Source organism: Diadema antillarum, unplaced genomic scaffold (assembly GCF_040938485.1).
Source record: "Diadema antillarum isolate AM-2024a unplaced genomic scaffold, OU_Dant_1.0 seq00000512_RagTag, whole genome shotgun sequence".
Classification (NCBI taxonomy): Eukaryota; Metazoa; Echinodermata; class Echinoidea; order Diadematoida; family Diadematidae; genus Diadema; species Diadema antillarum.
The window spans coordinates 1650777-1666957 of NW_027271466.1; the positions used below are offsets into that span (position 1 = coordinate 1650777).

The 16181-nt window shown below is 38.7% G+C and overlaps 1 protein-coding gene across 1 annotated transcript in view; it reads left to right on the forward strand.

Moving 5' to 3' along the window:
• Positions 1-16181, forward strand: part of LOC139734194 (active breakpoint cluster region-related protein-like) — a 126737-nt gene that overhangs the window by 15820 nt on the left and 94736 nt on the right. Inside the window, exon 2 of the mRNA XM_071644999.1 lies at positions 13141-13316. Coding sequence (XP_071501100.1) covers positions 13141-13316 — 176 coding nt within the window. The remainder of the gene's footprint in view (positions 1-13140; positions 13317-16181) is intronic.

Here is a 16181-nt window from a genome sequence, read left to right on the forward strand (position 1 = left end):
AGAGGGAATTTTTTAGATGTGAAAATTGACATGACTCTCTTTATCGAGCACTATCTTACTTATGCTTCGGTGAATTTCTCTCAGATTTTAATATGTTGTAGCTGAGACTTTGCACTATCAGGACTCGAATCATAGATTAAAAAAAATCGGATCACCTTAATTTGTCAGTGATGACAAATTACAATCTCTAGTTGATATTTAGCGTGTGACTTTTTATGATATGATATTAAATTTTGCTCTTAGAAAGTTCCATGTTTTTGCCACTGCTCTTTTGCCTGCTGACTTTGGAAATAGTCAATGACCTCTTTTGGGTAAACTATAGGCCTACATGTTGTTGACAGTAGACATCTGTATGATTGTATACACGTTTACAGTAGTGGTTAATGTGGAGGGGAATCCTTCATTTAAAGTATCATATTATTACCAGTGTTTTTTGAATACTCATTTTCACAAATATTCTTTCACCTGTCATATTCCCACATCCCATCAATTTCCAGCGGAAACTGCATGCCCAATATCAAGGAAAAACTATGTCAGGTATTCACACCTTGAAATTGACCTTGAGCCACAAAAAAAAAAGGGTCAAGTCCGCCTCTACTAATCTCGTAAATGGACAGGAATGAAATAAAAAAGTGCATTGTCACATACACCTCAGTCAGTGTGTGGTGGTGCTGACCTTCATAGACTATACATACATGGTGTACTCGCATCAATGGTTTACACACACTCCATTCATTCTACAATTGTACATGTCCTGTTTGTTCCCCACCCATATTCTCTATTGTCATTTCATTGTCTGTTAGAGAGAGAAAGAACAACTGTTCCCCCCCCCCCCCCGAAAAAAAAACAGAAGAAGAAGAAGAACGAAATGAAGAAAAAAAAAAATGCAAAACCGAAAGCAAAATTCCAAAAATCCCCATACACTGAGAACAGGAGAACAAAATCTGTGAATTTGTTTGCTGCTGTGATGGAAATGGCTGCTTCACATTGTAGTCACTTCTTTCAATAGGAAGGGAGACATTATAGTGTACATTTTCATAATGCTGCACTCTTCAATGATGCAGCATTTTTATCTTATTACCTCCGCCAAGGGAGGAGGTTATGTTTTCGTTACCGTTGGTTTGTTTGTTTGTTCGTTCGTTCGTGAGTTAGTTAGTTAGTTAGTTAGTTAGTTAGTTTGTTAGTTAGTTAGTTTGTTAATTAGTTAGTTTGTCCGCGTGCAAAATAACTCAAAAAGTAGTGAATGGATTGGGATGAAACTTGCAGGAAAGGTTGAGAATGACACAAGTAACTAACTTTTGGTAGTGATCCGAGAATTTTGGGGGAATTTATTAAGGATTTTTTATATTTTGGCAGGTAGGGTCAATGAATTTGGGAGTTCAGGCTGCGCGTATTTGAGGTTGGCATGCGCGCACTAAAGTGCGTGCTCTAGTTTCTGCTAGGGTCAGGCGCGCCGTGCAGCTGAGGGTTTATGACATGACAACGGCTTCTATAAGAAATCGGGCGACTTTCAGCACACAATGCTACATATGTACGTATCTATATGGGTGGAAATCACTGATATCTCTATTTAAGAACAAGATCAGTGGTGAAAGTGATTTGCGTGCTTGGCGGAGGTCTGCGCTCTCAGAGTGCTTCTCTAGTTTATAATAGCTTTATCTACTATAGCTACTATAGCTACACTATCTCTATAGCTATAGCTTATTCCTGTGGGATTAAGTTTTCTTCCTCTCTGCCTTTTCTTATCGTCTTTCCCTTTCTCTTTCTATTAGGGTCTCTGCATATTATCAGTATTTGAATGTAGAGATTTAAGTGCAGCTTTCTTTTTCCAATGTGCAATTTGAAATCAGACAACACCACAAAACTTTTAGAATTTCATTTCCTTCTTTCAAGGAAGCTTACACCAGTTTGTTCATATGATTTTATGCTACATAAATTTATAAATGAAAGACCTGGGCCCTGTTTTATGAAGAGTTTATAATAGATTATATAGTTGATTTCTATCATAAGTCTATGGCAGCCTGTGTGTTACGGAAATTTACGATGTATAATCGATTATATCTTTTGATGAAATGGGGCCCAGGTAAACATGAAGGTTGACTGGACTTCAAATCTATGCCTAGAAACCATGGCAAATGCAAAATACAACCATTTCATGAATGATGAAGTATCAAACAATGTACACAGTATTTGGGATTCCCATTCCCAGTAGCTATATCGAGCACAACTGTCAAAAAGAGTAGATTGCACTCTCAAAATGGCTTTGGTCATAAGTGGAGTGTAAAGAAGAATATTTTTTTGCCTGTATTCATAGCCAAAAATGGCTACATACGTGGGATGAGAAGTATATCATGTTTATAGAGATAAAAACTGTACCAAAAGGTCTAGTGCGTGATTGAGTCATAGTGAACTGGATGTTATTACCGTGTGTGGAAGGTCATAACATATTTCTAGGAGATTGTTCCCAGAAGTATGAAGGAGAATACATACAGTGACATACACACACACACACACACACACACACACACACATATACACATAGATACATACATACTCACATGCATGTACACACAGTAGAAGAAGCGATTTGGTCATGACCTATTATAGGCCATCATGTCACTTGTTACCGTGAGGTGGTAGAGGAAGCGACACCACCAGGATTCTAAAGGTATTGGTAGTCATCTATTCTACCAGCTCACCCAATCTTTACCAAACTTTCTGGACATGATAATAAGATATTTTACAAAAATGGCAAGGGGCAATTCAACAGTGTGAACTGATAAATATGAGCTGAAACTACATTTGTAGCTAATAAGAGTGCTAGACAAACCCTCTAGCTCTCTTGCCCAAACAACATACAGGGCAATTCCGGGTCAGTTACCCATATAAGAAGAAAGAGTGAAATTTGATAAGTATATCAGTGAAAATTTGATCAGAATTGGATCAAAAAGTAGAGAAGTTATGAAATTGTTAGTATATCAAATGCAAATGAGTGAGCTAATGATGTCACCACCTCACAATTTTCAGTTGTACATGTAACTACGATGTATAAACAAACATTCAATTTTTCTGCTGTTTTAAGTCAGGGCCGGCGCAGCCGTGGGGGCCTTGGGGGCTCGGGCCCCCACACTTTTTGTGCACCATACAAAGGTATACATTTAAGGTGTCATAGCTTTGGGCCCCCACACTTTTTTCAACCCGGAAGTACGTAAGCGGCACTAAAATAGAAATAGATAGAGATCTTGAAGTATGGCGGCGGTAAGGTTATGTGTTTTCTCAGAAGACCTTTTTTTTATAACACCTGGAAATGGGAGGGGAGAGAATGAGCTGAGGACCTTAGCCCCACCGTTGGTACGGGACTATCCTTAGCCCACTTTCTGTTTACACTCGTTTTTGCCAAAGTGGGCTAGCCCCACTGATAGTCCGGTACTATCTGGCCCTGCAAAATAGCAGGGTCAGCACCGCAATTGCGGTGCCAAGCAAGTGAGTGTAAACAGAACGAAAAAATAATCCTGGGCTAAGCGACGGAGACGAAGTCCGACCCTCACTGACCAATCAGAAACGAGGTAATCAAGGGCTGCCGGTGCGTGCGTGTACATGTACAGTACACAGCGTAATCATGAATATTCATGTGGTTTGGAAAGTCTGGGGCTAAGAAATATGAGTGTAAAAAGGACAAGAGATAGTACGGGACTAATTTGCCAGTGTAAAAAGCTGAAAAAATTGGTACAGGACTAACGATAGTCCTGGGTCAGAGAAAGTCCGGGGTTAAGAAACACAAGTGTAAAAAGGGCTTTAGCCTACAAATGTGAATTGAATGTTTTAGTGTTTAACGGTGTGTCTCCTATCTGGGAGATGTCATTCTACACTATATCCTACACTCTGCCCGGTTTTGTTTGATTTAAGTTTGTACTGTTTTGCAAATTATGTCATGACAGCAACGTCCTCTGAAGACTTTCTGAATATTCTCAACTCTCATCCGTTGATGGCATGTATGATGTCATCATTGTGTCATATCTATGTCAAGATCAAAACTCCCTCATGGCAGTTCATGTGCAACTTATCAACAACATGTTCCTAGAATTTCCTGTTTGGTTGTTTTTGTTGGTTTTTTTTTGGCGAATATTTTGTTGCCCTTTCGTTGCCTTTCCAAATATCCAATCCGCAGAATTTTGTTTTTTTATGTCTGTGCACTTGAATTCCATGGAAAATGTGTTGGAATTGTCATTACATGAATACACAAACACATGAATGCACAGAAGTTGCTATTTCATGGTCAAGAGTCACACTTATTTGAGCATCTGACGCTACATCCTTTCAACATTATGAAAAGACACGACACCAAAACCACCTAAGTCAGAAAGTAGTTTCTTGGGCTAAATGAGTTCTTGATATTTACAGTGATTTGATGGTTATATAAATACACATATATCAGCTTTGTGGTCTTGTTTCCTATTGCAGTCAACTACACCTCACAATGCTTCATCAGGCTAGGGTAAAACACTTTTAACTACAAGTGTCATACCCTCAAATATTCTTACAATTCACAGTCACTGATACATTGTGTAAAGCACTAGAAATGTAGTTGGTAACAATGTGTGTGTGATCATGATACACTCAATGTATTGCATGTCTGATTTTCTAAATTTATACATTTGTATGCTACAAATGAAAAAGACATTTTGTTTCATGTGAAGTCCTGCTATTATTATCATCGTCATTATTATTATTTTTTTAATGGGGAAGGGGTTGTTTTATCATACTTCTGTGAAATGAAGTTCGAAGGGGCTTCCTTATGTAGGAATCAGCGTGTGGTAGGTTGATTGGGTGGGCAGTCAGTTGGTCACTTATTGTCAATATTGGCTTGGATGCTGTAGTTTACATCTATTTACATCTTTATTTACCTACTGTATCTATCTATCTATCTATCTATCTATCTATCTATATCTATCTACAGGTGTATCTATCTATCTATGTGTGTATCTATCTATCTATCTATCTATCTATCTATCTATCTATCTATCTATCTATCTATCTATCTATCTATCTATATTATGTGTGTGTGTGTGTGTGTGATGTAAAGATTTGGAAAAGAAATTTAAATGATAACTTGTATCATCTAAAAACGTACAAGTAATGCACTGGGTCAGAAATTGACCAAAACGAGATCTTTGACACTTTATCATTCAGAGCAGAAAACTGATACATTGGGTTGATGTATGCCCTCAAGTATTTGTGACAAAGGTAATGAAACAGAATTTGAGTAGCAAACGATACCAGTAGAATTACAAATATTATCTAGCACCGCAAGTTATTAACTGTGTTCCCTACCCTGTCCATGCAGCTGTCCTCATCCGTAGTCTTTACTGACAGGAGTTTTGTTGTGGTTTTTTATTCTGAAGGCATGGTGATTTCTGATGCAGTACCTGTAGCAAAAGCCTTCCACTCTTACATTGCATACCAGTACTGCCACGTTAATGTCGGTCCTTACTTTCTCATACAGTAGAGCATGTTCACCTTTGTGTTCATTTGGGTTACGTTATGAGCTCTCCGCATAGATTATGACAGTTGTTGGCTGTGTCTAAATTGGATGTCACGTGGAGATAACACATATCAACTGAATGTTATTATTTTTTAAATTCTAATCATTATCTTCATTGAGAAGAGGATGCAGTGTAAAGTATGAAGACTGTCTTTGGCTGAACATTGACTTTGCTTTGTTTACCTAGATCCAAAATATTGGTTATCTTGGTTTTTCTTCCAACGAGGAAGTTTGCCTAGCCTTGGTTGCTGAGCGGCGGGAGACTGATCTACACTGCACCGACTGCGCCTGTGAGAAAAAAAATGTGTTTGACTGTCATGGAGCGGCAGTCGTCCTCTGTCATTTGATCTGCCTTGGTAATATGAGGCCGCTGGGCGATATTTACGAAGGCTGATTACTGCATGTTATTCCCAGATAATGCATCATGTTGTAAAACTTGCGTGACCGTACTGCATCATATCACTGTGTCTTGCATGCATCCACGTTTACGTAGGCGGGGTCATCTAGCTGACACTTTTCTCTGTGAATGCGTCGTTGGCTACTTCTCTCATTGTTGTGTCGGCAGATACTTCATCACGGGCTCTTGTAACAGGCTAATAAATCTGGCCAGTCAGTAGTCCGTGTCCCTATGTTCTGCTGTATGTGTGGCTACTCATCACACACTGAAGGTGCAACGATGTTTTGTGCTTTGACGGAATGAGTGAAACCTGGTCTACAAGAGGCTGTGGCTGTTGTTGTTGTTTGATCGATGAATACTCTCACAACAAGCCTCCCAGACTGTTTTAAAAACGTCTGTCACTACAGAAACACTTTGGTAAATGGCGTCGCGGAGACTATGCTTCGTCAGTCTATTTTCGTGGATATGAGGATCCATCCGTCATAGTGTGAAGGAGAAAGTCTCAGAGCCGGAGACTCGGGCTCGTTAGCTCTCGCATGAGATCAGGAAGGAATAAGACTTCCAACACGGCCAGATCTTTCATACCTCGTGGGAAAGAAATCTGTGCTCGGGGGAGAGCAAAGGCAATGGTTGCGATCTAAGATTTGGGTGTGTGCAGGGGAAGGATGGAAGATGGGGAGGAGGACAGCCTCTTTGTCGATTGCGACGACGACCTCGACACCTCGCTGGGGACCACGGACTGGATGAAGGAGAGGGAATGGTACCTGAACCTCATTGAAGAGAGTCTGAATGGTAGGTGCCTCTAGAATCAGTGAGAAGGATGCACAGTGGTAGACCCAGCTGGGGGAAAACACTTGTTGATGGACTTTTAATGTATTATTACAACGTGTATACACTGTACTTACAATGTATGTGTGTTTGTATATTTAGTGATTACTAGTGTACAGTGTGTGTACATTGCATCTGTGTTGGTACATGGCTAGTTTGGACAAGGAGGTGATACCTTCTTGGTTTTGAAAGCTACATCATACTTATATGTGTGGTGTGATGTGAATGTTTGTATTTCAGTGACATGTGAGTGTGTTCAACTGTGGCATGCGCTGTGTTTTGTTTGCCTTTGTATGTATGCTGTCATAGTGTGTGTTGATAGAGAGGTGTGCGTATTTCTATGATGTGAGATAGTATGCATGTAGGATACAAAATAAGTGTATGTAAAGAGAAGGAAGTTGGGAAGGAATTGTATTCAGGCTAGTTTTACAGAACTTTGCAACTCATGGTGTCTTTATTTTTTTGGGAACTGTAAGTGTTGACTAATTTGATGTATAGATAGTATTCGACATTTTTTGAATGATGTGGAATCCATTTGTGCCATGATTTTTTTATTTCTTAACACGGAGAATTTGTTAATAATAACATGTACCAGGTACTGCAAGTGCCAATTCAATATTGCCTCATTTGATCTACAGCTGTACCTGTAGGTGTCAGAGTATGATGATAGTAGACCTAAGGTTATTGACAGTATCATGTAGGCTTTGAAACTTTACTAGAATACAGTTCCATGACTTTCTTAATTTATAAGTCCAGTTTCAACGAAACCATCCCTGTTCTATGAGTTTGAGATAGTACTAGTGAAAGCTCAGTTGACCACAATGAGAATTTCCACATTTAGATATCTATACTGCACACTTACACATAGTGAATTACTGAATCATAATTTGACAACAGTTTGAGCGCCTGTATGGATCTATTCCAAAAGAATAGTGATTTGAATCCAGGGACTGATTGTATTGTATGCTTTTAGATGTGGACTTGAGAATACCTCTGTGGAGTTTACTGTATGTGCACATGTAATATTTCAGATATTTCTTTATCAAAGTCCTGTCCTGGGGACAGATGATTTATAACCAATCATTATATTTCTCTTTCTGTGTAATACAGCCTTCCCTGTGCCAAGTTCCTCTACACAACAGACTCATCTCCCATTAAATGAAAGTGATAGTTTTAACTGTACCCTGTCGAGGTAGTCGACATGGCTACTAGTGATATAAGTACTACTGAAAGTTATGCACATTCCCCCCCCCCCTCCGATTACATGATCGCAATTGGACTAAAATCATTCAAGCTTATATTCTTGTTGGAATGCTTGTGTTTCCCTGTAATTGTCTGTGCATGTATTTGTGTGTGTGTGTGTGTGTGTGTGTATGTGTGTATGCGCACGCACGAATGTGTACATGTGTACATGTTGGTCCCCAACAGTAGTTGTTCAGACTGCAATTAAGCACACGATATTGGAGTTTCTATCACTCGTAAAAAGTAGCAGGCCTACAAACTTCACAAAGTCATGGGAACTTGAGTTTGGTCTATATGGCATTGTTTGATAGAACCTTGTGCGTTTGGGCTGAAAACCTCCCTAAAAGGTAGTGTTTATCATTGGGAGCAGTGATTTAAAATATGTTCAAGATATCACATTTGATGCATATGTACAGTAGGTCAGTTGTGTCACAAAACATTTTACCATGTAAAAATTTTGCAATAAAACCTAGAATATAAGGAGATATCACTATTTTTTGCTCTAAACCATAGCTGTAGGTGGTTTAGTCTAGAAACATCTTTATCACAACTATTGTTCACATTTTGTATATTTAACGATACTTAACATTAATTATATTGATTCAAAGTTTTACATAAGTTGTTTCTATCCCTAACTCACATTTTAGAACTATTTTGAAGCACTAAATTTGGGTTTTTGTGTCATCTGCAAATGGTAAGGTAAATAATGCCTTTAACATCACCACAAAAATTTTTCATTTGAGTGCAATTTTTGTAGCTCCGCACAGTTTACAGTAATAGTTGTGATTTACACTGTGAGTTGCATGATGTCAGTTTCACAGTTCCAGTCCAACGGCACATGTGCAGTTTTTGCATAAAGGTCACAATTTTCCCAATATTTAGATTCCATAGTTGGATGTAAAGGTCAGACATTACAATTTTGAGTGTTATATATTTTCCTGATATATATTTTCAATAAGGATGGGCCTTCTGAATAGGGTACATGTATTACCGATGCAGTGATTGTGACCTTACCTTATCACGCAGTGTTTTCTCTGAAGCGATGGCCTTCTACCTTTAGCTATTGGATTCAGCTCATGTCAACAGTTGCAGGGTTGTTCAAACTTTTGTTTCTTCTGTATGAGAAAAGGGAACTGCACACAAATCCTGAAATGGTCAGCCATTATAACAGATATCTCTAGCATTCTACAGCTGTACCTCTCTTGCTGGAGAACTTTACATGCAAGATTTAGTGTTGGACACAGGGATATGAGAAACCCTGCCATTACCATTGATGATCCATTTGTCAATGGCATTTTGAGATCTTGGGACTGAGAGGGGTACCAGATCAAGATCGGGGGGGGGGGGGGGGGGGGGGGGGGTTCATCAACTTAGTCAGCACTGACAAGTTGCCATTCACTGACAATATCCATAGTAACAGTCAGTGACCAGAGCCTCTCAGCCAATCAAAACCAAGGATTTTGCTGAAATTGTCAGTGACTGACAACTTGTCAGTGCTGACTAAATTGATGAAACACCCCCTGATGATAAAATATGCATGTTAGGGGAAGGGGGGGGGGGTGTTGAGGGTGGGACAAAGACAAGAATAGTCAAATTTGTTGACATTTCAGAGCCGATTTGCATTTATCATAAAGGTTTGTATGATCAAGCTTTACATCAAGTACTTCTTTGGAAGCTACCTGATTGTAGTGAGCAGTATAAATGCCTCTCCTCCTTCATGTCTGGGAAATATTACTGTTAACCCTTCCTACTTCTCCAGAATTTTGCTGCCGAATTATCACCCTGCATCATTGAATTGCAATCTCTGAATCATTTTACATTTTCTTATTTCATGGAGGAAGGTTAGACAGAGTTTGTTGAATTCAACTCTGTACCTACTGTAATCTGAGTATTCAAAAGTATTGAGGAACTCATATTGAAGAAATTAGCCAAAATTTGCCATGTTCAGAAACATTCAAGACATTCTTCAAGTTTTGCAATTGAAACAAATAAAAATGAACAACAAATATACAAACTACGAATGAATGGCATAATGACTTATACTACCAAACCACAGAAATTTCCGTATTGAAACTTGTTGAGAGTTTTCATAGACCCTGTATTCCAAGCTACCTGTCCAGTATGGACACCTTTCTAAATTGGTTGCTTTTCCCATTTCCTTTGGTTTTCCCATTGGTCGCTTTTTTCATTTCTTTCAGTCATTGGTACATATAGGTTTTATCAAATTCATAAAGCATCTTTCTGAAGTCGATGTTTTTGGCTTGTTTGTCTGTATCTTTTACTTAAAGGACAAGTTCACCTTCATAAACATAAAGATTGAGAGAATGCAACAATAATAGTACAACACATCAGTGAAAGTTTGAGGAAAATTGGACAATCGATGCAAAAGTTATGAATTTTTTAAATTTTTGTGTTGGAACCGCTGGATGAGGAGACTACTACAGCTTGTGAGTCATATGCGTACAACAGTATAAAGAAAATGTAAAAGAAAATTCAACATATTTTCACTTTTCTCGCATAATAAAGGAGCTCTTGACTTGCCTCTTTCTAAAGGCAGAGGGAATAATATTACCCATAACATTTGTTGGTAACGAGTCAGGGGAATGTCTATGTTTTTCAAAAGATGGAATTTTGTGAAATTCTCTTTATATTTTCCTTATATTGTTGTACGCATGTGACATCTAAGTTATTCATACACTGCAGTAGTCTTCTCATCCAGCGGTTACTGCACAAAAACTTCAAAAATTCATAACTTTTGAACGGATTGTCTGATTTTCCTCAAACTTTCACTGATGTGTTCTACTAATATTGCTACATTCTCTCAATCCTTATGTTTATGAAGGTGAACTTGTCCTTTAAAGGTGTTTTTTCTTTTTTTTTTTTTTGCTTTTCAGCCTACAGTTATACAGCAATTGCTCAATTGCAATGAGGACAATGTGGTACTGTGCTTAGACTAGTACTTTTCCTAAAATAAAGTCTTTGCTCATTTCATATTTGTAGAGAATTATATTTAGAAACAACAGCTGTGTTTGGTATTAGGTGATCATCAAGAGGAAAAGAAAAAAGAGACACACAAAGATTGAAAAAAAAAAAATCCGTATTGAAACAAAGACCTCAAAACAATGATGTCGCAAGTTGATCTCTGTGCATTGTATTACACGGTAAACCGTTCCTTATGCCCTATTTGTGTACACCAGCTGGTTTGTACTCACGTATCATAGCAACCAAAGCTAGCACGTGAGAGGGGCCCACTGAGTGGGAGTCAGTGCCTTCTCTATCGCCTCCCTTCCCCTCTCTTCTTCACTTACCCCCTCCTTACCCCTTCCCCACTTCCCATCCATGCCCCCCAAACTTGACCTAATTGGATGATTAAGAGTGTTAACGTGATGAGGGAGATATCCATGGTATCTAGCCAACACTTGTAATCTATACTGTAACTATTATCTCTGATGGAAGAGGAGGGGAGAGTAAAGAAAAAAAAAAGGGGGGGGGGTTGGGGGAGAGAAGGCCCCCAAACAATAGTCAGAGAGAGGTCTACAGACTATATCTGGGTTCTTGCCTCTTCCTCCGGGTGCCTCGCGCACTGCGTCTCACCGTTTCACCGCACAGTGGCAGAGACGTGGGCGCTGACAGCCGTTCTTGCTTTTAGGGGGATGATCACGTTCAGTTTGCCTTGCACTAAACTTGTGGATGGATGTGCAATATTTTTTATTGGACAAGGATTGCTCGTGTTGAGTAAAGGGGATACATAATGAGTAAGTACACCAAGTAGTGCTTTTATTCATTTTGGTTTATTTTTATTATTTTTTTTGTAGGGGGTGTTTCTAAAATTTGTGAGTGTTCTCTGTGTTGTGAGCTGTGCTGTCGAGTTGATGATTTAGGGTGGAATTTCTCCCAGTATTCCCCCTTTTTTTTCTCATCAGAGAATGGTCATCACATAGTTTGCTCACCAGGTACAAAGGTGTATGAAACAAAATGATGGACTTTGAAAAGCTGATATTACTATGGGTGCATTTATCAACTCACTTCTGGCGCAGAATTAAGGTTTCCAACAACTTTCAGGGAGTTTTAGAGCAGCTGTTAATGTAAAGCTGTTTTGATTATGGGGTTAGAAACAAGTTTCTGAAATGTGGAAAAAAAGTGTCATCTCAAACCCATTTGAGCCAGAAACATGTTTCTGTGGAGTTGATAAACACAAAGTTGCTTTAAATATGCCTTTCTAGCTTGGACCTGCCCACACCAACCACTGCCAACTACACATTCGGGCTCCTTGGGTCAAACTGCGCAGTGGAGCTGCACAGTGATAAGGCCTCCATATTGACTCTTGACAGAGTTGATAAATTGTGCAAAACTCGAGAAACGCGATCCTAAAAGCATTTGCAAATGTGGTTTGATAGTGGTTATTAATAAGTGTTTCAAACATGAGAAAGTTGATATACGCAGCCCTAGTCACAGGAAGTATGCTAATTCTTTATTTTCTGATATGCATTGCAGGAAAAAATGATACTTGTTTAACTAACCCCCTATTCAGATGCAAGCCAGTTTATATACCAAAACTCGATAAAGAAACGACGTATAAAGAATCATCATATAGCCGATAGACCGTTCAGACGCTAATTTTGACCATTCTGGAAAAACGTTGTGTAGATGTGCAGTTTCTCACTGCGCATGTTGTTATGGCCATGAGTGACAGGTACAAGGTCACCTTTCGTGCTCGCTCCCATTAAGCCCCGCCCAGTTATACCGTTCTATGGTCGCCATACGTTCAGATGCACAATGGACACGGTGGAATGCTGATTCGTTATTGAGTTCTAGTTCGAAATGATGCTCTGAACGTCGTTTCGCTATACGTCGTTTCGTTAGTCAGCATTCAGACGTATAAATTCATCGTATAGCTATACTATTTTGGTATAGCTATACCGTTCTAGTATAGATTTTTTGTGTCTGAATGCCCTGTAAGATAGTCCCCAATATATTACCCGGCTCAACAGAGTAGCAAAAGACCACATGAAAACATTTTTATTTGATGTAGTGTCACAAATAGAAGTCTGACAATTCAAGATGGCAGGTTTTTGAGACAATGTAAGGCAAGTTCATATTTGGTCTATTATTTTGCATTACCGTCACGCAGGAACACTATCCTCAGACTCCGTGAGCCTCAGTCCGTCGGTGGACTCTGTCGAGGAGAAGGATGCCCTCTCGGACCCCAGCCTGGCCAGGCCCAACGAAATCACTCTCACGGATGGCGTCACGAACTCTGCAGACAAGCCATCGCCGGCATCGCTTGGAGCTGGCACACCGGGCAGGGTAAGGAGATACAACATGTCCGCCAGTTTTTTAGAGAATCCAGGATGTGCAAAGACCAGTGACCTTCTTATGAACTGAGGCCACTGAGATATAAGACAGAAAGTGGTCAGGGGGACGGAAAACCACTAGACAAATATGTACATGTATCTTTGCAAGTTTCTTTCCTTTTTCTGTGTGTGTGTGTGTGTGTGTGTGTGTGTGTGTGTGTGTGTGTGTGTGTGTGTGTGTGTGTGTTTGTTGATAGTTGTTTTACAGACTAACCATGTTAGAACAGTCCTGCTCTTCAAACCTTCATTGTGACTTTTGGAGTATCAAATGCAGACAATATAAAGATGAGCAGAAAGACATTACATTGAATGGCTCTCAGAGTTATAAGATACGCCCTTTTGGCTCTCAAGGGACACTGGTGTACAGTATAAGGATTGTTCAAAGACAAGATTCATTCATTCATTTATTTCATTTATTTGGCAAAATATAAAACAATATATACAAATCATTACAAAGAAACAAATACATGCTTTCTTTAGTAATGGCTCCTTCACAATTTCTACCCCCGAACTATCTGTGCATAGTGTTTTAATGATCTTTGCCTAAATCAGTAAATGGTGCCGCTGAGAAGTGACAAAAGTATTGGTTTGATTTTCAATAGGATAAAATGCAATCTCACACTATTATTTGAGTTGACTTCAATGAAAAACAGATTACAAATCAGGGGAATGGAATGAACCTTTAATAGGGTCTCACAAATATCAGACCAAGAGTGAGAAAATTATGGCATTTTAAAGTCGTGTGCTTTAACTTAATCAGCAATGTCATCACCCTGCCATTTTCCCAATTGGTTTGTATACAAAACACTATTGGGATGTTAGTAATGGTTGATTTTTGCCACTTTTATTATCAAGACACCATGATTTAGTGCAAAGGACACATTAATAATTTTACCGATTTCATTTAAAAAAAGGAAAATCCAGTGAAGACCTTTGTATATTTCGGTGTGAGGTGATCTGCGAACTCTGCCAAATTTGATTATTTCGTTGCAGTTGATATCTCAGATTTGTGAAAAAGAAAGGCAAGCTTCAAAACCTCTACCATACAGTACAATTAAATCTGAAATTTACTTTATCCTTTTGAGCCAGAATTGAATACATTGTATGGATTTGAACTTCAAAATAATAAATTTGCAATAGGTATCTTCAAGTCATCACAAAGACAAAGTTTCTGTGATCTAAATACCATATCAAACATCTGAATGATCATAAATTTATTATCCTAGCCCTCTTCCTCATGATTTTCATCATTGCAAATTGTACATTGTCTCTTCAGAATGAATTGTAACAGAGGTTTTGCAAACAAAGGTATACTGCCTGATAGAAAATGATAAAAAAGCAAAATAAACAAGGCCAAAAAGAAGACAGACAGGGTGGAGGTTCATTCAACCTCTTACAAAACACTTCTTGCTGAAAATAGTTGTGGTTTCTGGAGCAGCAGCTGCTCAGTAGCAACCAATCACCTGGCAACATTGAAGTTGTTGCTATGGTAACTACAACATGATTGTGACTCATAATGCTTACCAGTTGTCCACATGAAATATGGCTCGGGTTAGGATAAAGAAAGCAATGAGCCTACACGTGTTGTACTTAAGTTCTAGTATGCATTTTAGAGTGCTATCATGAACTGGGTGAGTGGGTACAGTAAACAATTACAAACCTTTCGAGAATAAGTGGAGTCAGGGTATTGTTTTACCAAAAAGATAAAATAGTCTTGAAACTTTTGTCCCACTGTAGCATAATTAGTTTACAATGATATTCGCATTGTCTCTGGTGTGATTGTGATGTAGAAAGGCCTAGGTTTTGAAGCTACAATCTGCTGTTTCCTTGAAACTGCTCAAGAGCTTAGGGACGATATATCAGATAATTTTGAACGCAAGATTCTTGGCTCAAATTGGAAGTGAGGGCCTCATCTGAAGTCATATCATCATGCATTTCCGGAGAGCTACCTTTATCTAATAGCTCTCTTGAGTGCCATATTGTCAGCTTTACTTCGACTATAAAGATTGACGAAAATAGACAATCAGCTGTGCGTGCCATCCTTGAACCTTCTTCTGAGGGGCTCTGAATGGCAAAATGCAGTATTTTGTTCTGTGTGTATCTGTGTGTTTGTGTTTGTTTGTGTGTGTGTGTTTGTAAAGGAGATAAAATGTTTTTGTGGGTTTTTTTTAAGGAGATAAAATGTGTATGTGTGTGTGTGTGTGTGTGTGTGTGATGTTATAAAGGAAGGGGGGGGGTTATTTTAGGGATGGTACCCATGTAGAGAAGTAATGGTGTCAGAGTACTTTTTCCCCGACTTGCCCTCGAACGTAAGATTTACCTTGGCGAGAGACATGATTACCCAGTGCTAAAGATACTTTAATTGCAAATGTTGCTGAATTTGGAAAGATATGTTTAGTAGGGATTGGAACCTTCTGTGGGGAATTTTAATAAACAATGTACATGAATGTATGACATGTGTCACCAATCAATCGACAGTCATGTCCTATTAATAATCTTGACTTCCCTTTTCTTTTTGTTATAAAAAGACATGTAATAATAGCTCTATTACTGTCATCAATATGTGTGCTCATACCTCTCACTTGTGTTAGAATAGATAGGGCACATTATATACATTTTATACATGTACACATACACATTTTTTATAGCTCATTTATTTTTTAACCATATTTTTTCTGTGATGATATTTCTACCCTCAAGGCTAAATCAATCCTCTGTCATGTAGTTTTCATTTGTATATTATGTTTTCATCTTTTGCAAAAGAAAAAAAAAATAGCAGTATGATGAAAGACCAGGGCTATATGGTCTTTCTTGTTTA